This window comes from Eulemur rufifrons, chromosome 16 (assembly GCF_041146395.1).
Source record: "Eulemur rufifrons isolate Redbay chromosome 16, OSU_ERuf_1, whole genome shotgun sequence".
NCBI lineage: Eukaryota > Metazoa > Chordata > Mammalia > Primates > Lemuridae > Eulemur > Eulemur rufifrons.
Genome location: NC_090998.1, coordinates 9,123,726 through 9,135,954, shown reverse-complemented (window position 1 = coordinate 9,135,954; position 12,229 = coordinate 9,123,726). Strand labels below are relative to the sequence as shown.

General features: G+C 34.7%; 1 protein-coding gene across 1 annotated transcript; it reads left to right on the top strand.

Annotated features, from left to right (window-relative positions):
• Nucleotides 1–917: 917 nt before the first annotated feature.
• On the top strand, nucleotides 918–11,659 carry KLRB1 (killer cell lectin like receptor B1). Its single transcript, XM_069491302.1, has 6 exons — nucleotides 918–1,023; nucleotides 6,039–6,137; nucleotides 6,814–6,888; nucleotides 8,251–8,405; nucleotides 8,791–8,906; nucleotides 11,512–11,659. The coding sequence occupies exons 1-6, from the start codon at nucleotides 939–941 to the stop codon at nucleotides 11,657–11,659; spliced, it is 678 nt and encodes a 225-aa protein (XP_069347403.1). The 5' UTR covers nucleotides 918–938.
• The last annotated feature ends 570 nt before the right edge of the window (nucleotides 11,660–12,229 follow it).

Genomic DNA, 12,229 nt, shown 5'->3' with positions numbered 1-12,229 from the left:
AAAAAAAAGAAGAAGAAGAAGAAGCAGCAGCAGCAGCAGAAGAAGAAGAAGAAAGAAAAAAAACAGCCAAGAGACTGCTTCCACTGTCAAGTAATTTTGAGCATCTGGTACTATATACTCCAATCATAGAACGTGACTTTTAGAAAGTTCCTCATTTTGCAATTTTTTCACGTATAATGTGAGTATGTCAGACTTGATGGCATCTGAGGTCCTGCTCTAAGGTTCTACTGAAAATCCTTGAAAGAAATAGGAAATTCCAAGGCCTTCACTTTCTATAATTCTGCAGATTTAAAATTCTTCTAATTTTGTGGAGACTCTATTATATCCATGAGCACCTACAGAACTAAGCTAAGAGTAATCTATAAATCTTTAGCTCATTGTTTTTTCAGTTATATAATTCAGTGGCCTTTCTTACATTTATGCTCTGATTTTTCACATTTTATAACTTTCTCTGGAGCACAGGTATTTCAGGACAATTTTAGAGTTTTTGAATAGCATCATGGACTTTTTTGCATTAATTTTTATTTTCTCAACATTGTATTAAATATTACTTATCTTAATTACTGGGTTGTTTGGGGCTCTTAAATTTGAACCCCTAGGTGAGTGTTTCATTTGCTTCACCCTGATCCTGGCCCTGAGATAGAAGCTCAGAAGGGATGGTCAAGAGGAACAAGAACAAACAAATCCTTCCAGAATTTTGTCAAAAACAGATCAATTGAGAAAAATAGATATTACATATTGAAGTATAATGGACACATAATAAGTGGATCATCTCAATAATTGGTGGAGAAACCCCGCAACTAGAAGTGTGGGAGGGTGGGGACAAAAGAGAGACAACAAAGCATTTCAGGCAGGACACTTCCTTTCGCTGATTTTGCCTCATAGAATTGGGGGTTTGTTCTTATACACAAGTTTAATGTCACCTTCTCCTGTCTACAATGGACAGACAAGTGATATATGCTGATTTAAAAGTATCCACGTATTCAGGTCCTGAAAGTTCATCACCCTCATCTCTTCCTCGGGGTAAGTGGCTTTAATTTTCCTTTTGGCATTTGTATATCTTCCAGAATTAGATTTTCCTCTTATATTTATGGCTTTAAATCATTGCTTTGAAGATAAGCAGCAATTCTATATTAATGTTTAATTTTAGGTGTAACATAGCTTGACTGTGGATAATCACAACTTTGGAGAAAAATTAAAAACTTCATAAATTTATTTTTTATCAAGATAGCATGGAAAGTGAACATCACTTCTCTTACTGAACCTTGGTTAAAAGACTCCAAAGAAACGTTTTACCTATATGAACAAAAGTATATTTTCAGAGACACATTGCAAACTTACTGTAGTAGCAACTTACCTTATTCCAAATCCCTCCACAAAATGTCAATACTATGATTAAATTCCAGTGCATTTGCCTCCATAACATTCATTTCAGAATACAAAGTGTAGACTTAATGATTAGCATCCTCCACTCTCCAAAGTGAGGGGAAAATTTTCTGGGAGATAATCATATTCAAGATCAAAGACTTGAGTATAATTACAACCTGATAGTTTCTAATTTGAAAAGTATCACAGTTTAGAAGGAGATACATACAACTATTGTGTACCCAGAATTAAAAGTTAAAATTTTTTTTAAAAAGGAGGAGATAAGAAACTGGACCATATCAGTAATGAACCTCTTTGACATTTGTTGAAATTGGCACTTTTCAGTGTGTCAGAGGAGTTAGTATTCTGAGTCAAAGGAATGGGGAACACCAATGTGAGGTAGTATGTGATGGATAGCACAGCTTGGGGATGAATAAGAGACCGGAGACTGAGGCAGAAAATAAGTATGAAATTATTATGACATAGTATTACCTCCTGAAATCTAACTGAATTTACTGACATTGATAACATTATTTAATACAATTGTTTCCAATCTGATATTCGTTCCATATTGTGCCAAGTATGTGAGTTGTGCTTTTTAGGGCCATTTGTTATACATTTCAAACTTTTAAATTATCAAAGTTTTAGGTCAGGAAGAAAGTCTTAGGGTTGTCAAAAAATTTTCACTATAATCTTCATATAGTGGCCAGAGGAAATTGGAAGATTTTGATAACTACAGGGAGGATTTGGTTGAGCCACTTATTCTTTCTTTTTAAATGGAATAAGGCTAGTCTTTTTTTTCCTCTGTTCAGATCTAGCAGAAATATGTGGGGGTGGGTGTTGAAAGGTGTCAGAAAATGAACATACAGAGAGATAAAGTTTCCCCAAATGCAACTACCTACAATCCCAAATCAATGTATCCAGAAAATTTGTCTACTTGGATTATAACCATTATCCTACAGAATATCACCTTAAAAGTAAATCTAAAAGAAAAATAATAGAATAAAGCCAGAGCAAAATATGCCACTAGAGAACACTGATGTGGTATTACGATGACTGTGAAACCACTACTGGACTCTTTGGCTAAGACATTCAGGCTGTGGTAACTATGTGGCACAGTGATTGTATCTAAGGCAGCAGCAAAACCAGAAAGAGAGATGTGAGTGATAACGTTAATTTTGTTTATGTCCAAATGGCCAAGGATTTGGTCTGCTAGAAAAGTGGATAAAGTGTTTGCAAAATGCTTCTACAGTTTATTCATTCATTCAAAAATAAGCACTTACTATGTGCCAAGCATGCTGAAAATATAGCAGTAAATAAAATAGAGAAAATGTTTTTGCTTCATAGAGTTTATATTACCATGGAGGCATACAAGCAATGGAGTAAATAAATAACTAAGTATGTATAAAAGATTAGATGGTTCTGGTGCTATCAAGAAAGAATTTAGCCTGAATTCTTTTTAAAACAAGAAAGAATTTAAAAAAAAAAAAAAACAGGAACAAATTACTTCTTATTAGAACACATTATCCTCTATTAATTATTAAGTGTTTATTTTCCAAGCAACCTCACCTAGTTCTAAGAACTATTCACATTGTCTTTTAAATCTTTGTTTCTACTTGTAAGTTTTTTCCAAAACATTAATCTTTAGCCAAATGATGTTAAACTTTTATAATCCTCCACATTCTCCATTAGTCAATTCTCTAAGTCAAATTAAAATGTATTTAAACTAATTTTTCTTGTATTTCATTCAAAAGTTAAAGTGCAATTATATGAGAGAAAAAAAAAAAAAGAAAGAATTTAGGCCAGGTGCGGTGGTTCACACCTGTAATTCTAGCATTCTGGGAGGTCAAGGTGGGAGGATCTCTTGAGCTCAGAAGTTTGAGACCAGCTTGACCAAGAGTGAGACACCATCTGTACTAAAAATAGAAAAATTATCCAGGTGTGGTGGCACACACCTGTAGTCCCAGATACTAGGGAGGCTGAGGTGGGAGAATTGCTTGAGCCCAGGAGTTTGAGGTTGCTGTGAGCTATGATGATGACACTGTACTCTAGCTGAGGTGACAGAGTGAGACTCTGTCTCAAAAAAAAAAAAAAAAATTTAAAATGGAATTGAAATTTAGCTTTGAGGGAGAGTTGGTACCATATCAAACAGAATAATAATGGAAGGCCTCCCTGAGAAAATGATGTGTGAGTCAAGTCCTGAAAGAAGTGAGGGACAAAGGCATGATCTCTGAGAAAAGAACCTTCTAGGAAGTTGGACCAGCAAGTGCAAAAATCTTGAGATGAGCACATCCTGCCATGTTGTGGAAGGAGTATGCATGCAGAGTGCACGCATGGAGACCAGGTGGAGATGAAAGCAGAGAAGTAACAGGGAGCCAGATTGAACAGGAATTTGTAAACCATTTCATAGACTATGATTTGCACGAAGGAAAGCTATTGAAAGGTTTAGAGCAATGAAGTGAGATGATTTAACACCCTGTTTATACCCAATCAACAGCCCTAAGTAGGTATGTCCAGGTCATTAAAGTTCACCTGACCTCTTCAGTGATCTATTGTTAACTCCATTAATTGTAATCTCATGCAGTGCAGCTGAAAACAGTTAGTACAGGAGAGCATCCCACCTCCCCAGGTGCAGAGCAATGCTCCACTCAATTCCTTACATTTTAGCATGAATGAATAACAATTTTTAGAAGTCACCAAATTGCCTTTTATCTATAGTTTAATAAACACTTTAAAAAAACAAAAACAAAAACTACTATTTATCGAACAGTTATGTACCAGACACTATGCCCAACATTTAGGAGAATTGTTTCATATAATCCTCTCCAAAACCTTATAGAGTAAGGTTTTATGAAGGTTGGACATATTGCCCCAAAATAACTTGTTCAAACCCAAATCTGCTCAATTCGAAAGGCTGTTCCACTGATGCATGTCCTCAGTAGTATCTGATGATAATCCACATGTCACTACCTTGACTCTAATGTATTACATATTTCCCACAATCTTTTAACACATTTAGCTATACTAAATTATATCTTCTCAGCAACATTTCAAGGAGAGATAACTCACTTATATGAATGTCAGCATCCTAATGCTAGAGACCATTATATCTGTGAACTGGCTTGCACAACTTAATTCTCAAATGTAATGCACACACAAAAAAAGTCGAAATGGCTTTATAGACATTCTGGAACATATAATGAAAATAAAAGACAGTATTGTAATCATTTATATTGAGAAATATTAGAAAAAATTTAAAAAGGAATAGATAATATAAATAAATCAATAGCTGCAGATAAATTAGAAAACCTTTACTTATAATAAAAGCCCTTGGCTTTTTTTTTTTTTTTTTTTTTGAGACAGAGTCTCACTCTGTTGCCCAGGCTAGAGTGAGTGCCGTGGCGTCAGCCTAGCTCACAGCAACCTCAAACTCCTGAGCTCAAGCGGTCCTCCTGTCTCAGCCTCCCGAGTAGCTGGTACTACAGGCATGCACCACCATGCCCGGCTAATTTTTTCTATATATATTTTTAGCTGTCCATATAATTTCTTTCTATTTTTAGTAGAGATGGGTTCTCGCTCTTGCTCAGGCTGGTCTCGAACTCCTGAGCTCAAATGATCCACCCACCTCGGCCTCCCAGAGTGCTAGGATTACAGGCGTGAGCCACGGCGCCCGGCCAATCCCTTGGCTTAATACTAAAATTTAGACAATAATTTATAATTGTGATATATCTAACATGTTATAAAACAAATGGGAACAAAAGGGGTCTTATTATTAAATCAGAAATATAGGAGCTGTCTAAACACAAATTCAAGCAGTGTAACTGAGACATATCCTACCAGAGTAATTTCCTGCCAGAACTTATTTAATTTTGGAAGCTGTAGCCCAGTGTTTCTACAGAATATTTTTATAAATAAATCCCTTAATTGTTTTCCCTATGAAATTCATGTTTTAAAGCAAACTATGTAATTATATAGTTTATATAGTTCATAACCTCTGATGAGCATGATATATACATTATATAGTAATTACTATGATTACAGAGAAAAGCAAAGATAGCTGACATTTTGTTTAGACTATGCAATGTTGTAGACATAAATGCATGTTATGTTTTACTAGTTTAGTACTGAAAATAATATGCAGTCTGACAAAACATTCTTCCTTGAATGCCATATATTTGGTCCAAGTTGGAGATGATTATTTTAGATAACAGTAAAGCAGAGTATTCTGTGTCCAAGAATAGAAAATAGAAATGTTTTATGTCACCAGTCTTTAACATGGTGCTTGGCACAAAATAGAGACATAAAATATCTTGAATAAATGAAGATCTTCCTTCTTAGACAAAATGTCTTAACTTCCTGTAGTAGGGCATGCACTTCATTTCTGTATAGCACTTGGCAATTTTCAAAACGTCTTCTCATCTACCTCATTTGATTTTTATCCTTTGTATACAAGACATGCATAAATATTCCTATTTTACCAATCAGCAGACTCTCAGCTGTATCTGAAAATCTGTCTTGTGGGACTCTACTTTTAAGCTGTCTGGTAAAGGTTCTTCCCTCCCTGCAGCCTCTAAGCTGAATCTCATTGTCCATATGTTATCCAAACCACCTTTGATTTCTGTACCAGATTTACTCAACTGAGTTCATTGAGTAGTTTTTTTTTAACATCTCAGACATCTGTCAGGGTCCACGCTGGCATCAATTTGCTCTGAAACTTGGCTGTGCTGGAGTTACTCTTCTTGTCTTAGCTGTGATCGGGTTGACTATTACAGGTAAGTAAGGCAAGATCATTTGTTTGGGAATATTTACTCATCATAAACATCAGAGAATCTTAACATAATCTGGCCACCCCAAACCTAGTGAAAGACAAATGAAATAAAAAGTTAGAAAATATTGCTTCTGACAGTCAGCTCATACTCACTTTGAAAAGCTTTAGCCTTTCACATTTATCTTCCTAATTGCTCTGAGAGTCCGCTATGTATGTACTCTAAGAACTTTTAAAAAAAAAAAAAAAAAAACTATTGTGAAAAAAAATGACAATAACAAAGAAAAGTAAAAATTCCAGTTATTTACAGTTTATCAAGTACCTACTAAATTCCATATTGCAATAGACCATGTCCCCCTTGGAATAGGCATAAATACACTCATGCTGAAGATCAGAGAGTTCAGACAAGAGTGTGAGCAATTTAAAAGTTTAAGTAATGCCCTTAGGTTGATTTATCTACTAGATAATAGGTAAGCTAATATCTGTGTGAGTCTACTTGTTACTTTTTGTCTTATTTATGTCTGCAGCCTCTTGACTAGACCTTTTGTTACCACGTTGCTATCCTTCTGTCCACAGTCAAGCTTGTTGAAATAACTTAGTTTCCTAAACTGATAAATATAACCTGTCCACTCTGCCACATATTTCAGCATTTAATCTTCTTAATGGTGTTTCCTTATTTATAGTAATGTTCTTAATACAAAAACCATCAATAGAAAAAAGCAGTGTGGATGTTCAACAGAACAGGAGTGAAACAACAGGTAATTCTGTGGCTTGAATTTCTTAAGAATAATAGTTAATATTTGATAAATAGCATGCATGGCCTTAAAGTTCACAACAAACTGTATGTTTAAATACTGTTATCACTGTACTTTTAAATTTGAGAAAACCGAGGCATAAAAAGGTTAAGCAACTTGCTGAGGGCCACACAAGCAGTAAGTGATGACGCCAGGAATTGTACTTGGGTGGTCTGACTTCAGAGCCTAAGACTTTAACCGTCTTAGGCAGCAGGGCATGCTGCCTCATGAGAAGCCTCTGCTGGGATATTTGATTGTAAATAGCCAAATATCCAGTTAAAAAGTAAAATATACCTTTAAGTGAAATATTTGATTATTTTAATGAACATGTCAAACAGTTAAGTTTGGTCTCAAGTTAATTAATAGAACTCAAAACATAGAATGAATTCTTTACTATTTATTATACTTCCTCAGTATGTAGCAACATTAATCTTGTTCCAGTGTGTGTGTTAATAAAGACGACTATTGGGGCCCTCTCTGGTGGGCCCACCCTCCGCCTGCCCCGGGGTCTCTGTCCACCTTCCCCCTTCTTCTTCTCCATCCCCCTTAAAAAAAGGGGACTATTGTTGAGTAACTGTAGTAGAATGTGATCTGTTCGCACATTCTCACAGAACAGAAAGTTAAAGACGCTTGGAAAATCTGTCTGGAAAATACTATCCAATAAATCAAATGGGCAAATTGTCATTTGGCAATTGCAAATTTTCTTATGATTTTTTTATTTGCAGTACTTATTAATTTCGTGAAAAGAATTATTATTTCCTTTGCATTTTGCATGTTGTTTAAAGTCAGCATTTTTTAGATGAGTTTGATATTGCTGTCTGTGTGGTGGAATAAGCCCTGGTGGTGAATTTAAGGAAACAGAAATAGTCTTTTTTGGTTTTTTATTTTTTTAGTTTGTGGCAAATTTATTATTTCATGATTCATCCCCAGTGTCTTTCTGGTGGCTGTATTTAAAATCTTCGGTTGAGAAATAGTCTTGACTCTATCACCCATCAAATCCATTGGGTGGATTTGAGCAAGTTATTCTGTCTCTCAGTGTTTTCAAATGTAAGATGTGTCTGTTTAAATTATTTTGATGGTATCTTCCTATTTTAATATTCTATGATTTCATTTATGCTCAGTATAACTGGCCACTAATTTCCAATTCTTGGTTTCCAGAATAAACAGGTCTCATAAACCTCAAAATTATAATAAATTCATTGTTCTCACAGTGATAATCAAAGACTTTCAAACATTTATAATGATGTGTGTATGTTATTGCGTGGTGTGGTGGGGACAGGTTAGAAATATAACACATTTATTTCTTCTTTCTGTTTCTTATTTTAGAGAGCCCGGGTTTGTCAGAGTGCCCAGAACCTTGGCAGTCACTCCAAAAGAAATGCTTGCTTTTTTCCCAAGATGTCAACCCTTGGAATTACAGTCTATCCTACTGTTCCACAAAAGAATCCAGTTTGCTTCTTATTCAAGATCAGGAAGAATTGGTAAATCTTTAAATAAAATACCTTAGTAAAACTTAGCATTTCCTTTAAAGCATATTGAGATCTCTGGGCTTTAGCCCAAAGCTTTTATGCAACAGAAGTGGGGACTTTCAATTCAAGATGCTCACAATTTGAGAGATTAAACAGACATGTAAACAAGTAATTAAATAGAAGGTGATGAATAAAACAAAATAAATAAAAATATGTAAGGAGAAATATCACTCTATATAATTACAGAGAAGCAACACTCAACTCTGATGAGTCATCAGCAAAGACTTCAGTGAGGGGGTGATGCTTGAACTAGGTTTCAGGGAATGAGGAGAAGAATACAAAACATGAATAGATAAGCAGATTCAATATTCTGTCATTTCTTCTGTCCCATTTATAGATACTCATACAGAAAGAGATAAAGGATAGAGGAATTAACTTTTGGATTGGATTACATTTTGCATTACCAGAGAAGAATTGGAAGTGGATTAATGGCTCTTTTTTAAATTCTGCTATGTGAGTATTAGATGAGCCAATTTTAATATTTAATTCACATCACATTTACATTATAATGTAGTAACATTGTTGAAGATTGAGTTTTGTAATTTTGATGTGGTTTAGAAATTCTCAAGAGGTTCAGAATAGGCTGGGAAGATGGATGATTCTGAAGTTGGTAGAACAGTTCCATGTATGAAAAGACATCAGCCCTTTATAAGAATATATGTTTTTATCTGCTGTAGAGTTTTACGTGACAAGGAATAGACTAAATCCTTTGGGGAGGGCATGTGAAATTTTAAAAAATGTCTAGCTGGAGGCTATTGGCACACAGAATTTCTTAAGTAGTGTTTTTCAAACTGTGGGAAAATATATCTTAGTGGACCATGAAACTACTTTAAAAAATTGAAAGGATGACTATAAATATCAGAACATGGAACTGAAACACTGGAGGTTCTACCCACATTATGACAAATGTTGCAGCATATTTTAACCAGTGGTGTGAAAGAGACATTTTTGAGAGGCTGTGATGACTACGTGGTTAAGCCTCAAAAAAGCCATTTGCTGTTTTCTCTTTAGTGTTTCATTATTATTTCTTGTGTAATATGGTTCAGATAACCATAAATGTAAGAAGAGGCTTGATGCCACACAATTACATGTCATATTTTAGCAGATTTCATAGTTGATTGTACAAGAAAGGGCAGGGTGTTGTTTCCCCTTGCAAGCCAAAGTGTGCAGGCATTCAATTAAGATTCTGTTGAGAACTTTCAATGAGTTTTTCAAAAGAGATGATAGTGAGAGTAGCATTTAATGAGTCTGTGAATGAGTTAATCAAATTTGCATAATTCACACTTAAAATGTATTTTTTATCATTCAAAAACAAGAAAACAAGAGGTTGAAATTTAAAACACAGGAGCATGTTCAATTTTATCTAAAATATAGGGACAATTTATTAAATATGGAAAAGTGTTAAACACTGAAAGAAATGTTGGCTTAATTAGAAAATTTTGACATTATTTGAGCCATATTCTAAAACATTTTTAAGTGTGAGAATTCAAAATGAAGATTATTTAAAAATAAGTGTTTTGGACAGAATTAATTTATGAAAAAGCAAACATAGCCATTTTGTTTAATAACATCATTACTAATTTTCTATAATACTTTCTGGAGATTATTTTCTATATTTTACTTATAAATAAAAATCTATTTGATATTAACTTACTTTTATCTTTTCATACATAGTAAGGGTTAATTTGTTTACTAAATATAGTATGTGTGTGTTTCTCAATTTGGCCATCATATAAAATGTTTATTTTATTATGGTTTATACTAAAAATAAAATTGGAAAACATTGAAGTGTCTATGAGCAGAAATATGTGTAATATGAATGGATTAAATTCAGCTGAACCTCCCATTTTATTCTGAGGAGAAAAATGATGCTTAAGACAGTAGTAATCAGATAAACCTGGAAGGTATGTTATGGTGAAAAGGGCACCAGTTAGACCCTGCCTTTATTTGAACTCTCTGAGCCGTGGTTTTTAGGCACAGAAAAAGGGAAGGTAATAATGTGTTTCACAGGATTTTTTGAGTATTAAAGGATACAATGTTAGAGAACTGGCCAGATATATCAGCAAGGAAGGTCAGGGAAGCCATTGAGGGCCTTTTGGAAAGGCAGTCGTTGATTTGATCAAATTGGCATTAAAAAAAATTAGCCTGAAAATTGAAGAAAGAATTAGAAGAGTGAAAAAGATAAAATGTAGGGGCGTTTTGCAATAGCCCAGTTGAGGGAAGTTGATGGTTGGACTGGAATATTGGGCAGTAGGAAGAAATCAGACTAGCAGCTCAAGCCCAAGAAGCTTCATGAAAAAATAAAAGAAAGGGAAAAAGAGAGGCTGTGATGGAGCCCTGCCCACTGTCACCAGCTCATCTTCCCTTTGAGACTATTAGGTGAGTGTTGAACTCACCCTATCCTTGCAACCCAACCCTAATACTGCCCATCCATCACTTGAATTCTAGCTCTATTTCCACCTGCAGTGAACCACAGGATTCATGCTTGTTTGAAACAAGTATGTTGAAGCAGACACCCACTGACATCTGTTTGGAATGAGGATAAAAGGGGGCTCTGACTACATATCCCAGGAACTGAGCCTCTTTTCCTCACTGCTTCCAAATTCTACAGACCCTGTATATCCACCACTCCTCAATACACTTATTACATGAGCACATACTTTGTTTGAGCATTGCCACACTTTCATATGGATCGTCTTAACACCTTCCCCAAATATTAGGTGGTTATACCCTATATTTGGTGAAGGTAGGAAACTTTTCACATTAAAGTAGTAAAATAAGGAGATTTAATTCCCAGTTGCCAAAGCTTCTTTTTTAAAATATCACTATGAAGTTTCTTGTTAAAAGGATTCTTTTCCAGTGAAGATGAATGGAAAGTTCCAGAGGTTTATATTATTTTTATCTTAAAAGTACTTACCTTTATATTTATGACTGTGTACTTACAATGCTTAATAACTTAGCCTTCCCCTATTTTCTAAAAGACCTAAGAAATAATGGCTAAATGATGATAATTATTAGAAAGTACTAAATACTGAGAGGCTTTTCTTTTGCTCCACAGGTTAAAAATTAAAGGTGATGCCAAAGAAGACAGCTGTGCTTCCATCTCAAAAGAAGCTGCTTATTCTGAAGAATGTTCTACAGATAATAGATGGATCTGCCAAAAAGAATTAAATCCTGTCATAAATAAAGTTTGTCCTGACTCTTGACTATGAATTCCATCTCAATTTCTTTACTCTCTGTGACAGATATCTGTACGTTTAACTGCATATACTCTTGCTACTGCCTAATGTACATCTAGTGGCACAAAGTGAACAAGAATTCTGTAACTGTCATGAATCTCACAAAAGTTTGTGTCAAATGTATTCATTCCATAAATGAGGAAACGGAGAAATAGAGAAAACATGTATCATTTTAAGAGACAGTGATGTTCTATGGAAAAAAGCCCAGACCAGCTGAGGGGAATTGGATTCTAACCCTGTTGTACATTAGGGCTCAGCTCATCTCCAAAAAAAGTTGTAGTAACTGTTTCTAAAGTCCTGTGTGTCTAACATAGTGTATCATTTTTTATACCACCACACAACTGGGTTGCAGCAGAACATTGATTAAAGTCCATTCTCTCAACTCTGACAACAGAGAGCCATAACTAACGGAGTTTGGGAAGGGAACTTAACGCTTCCCATCATTTCACAGTGATTCCCATTTTAACTTTCTCATTTTTTCATTTTTCTTCCAAATCTCCTTCTTTTATGACTCACACACAAGCTGTAGGAAATATG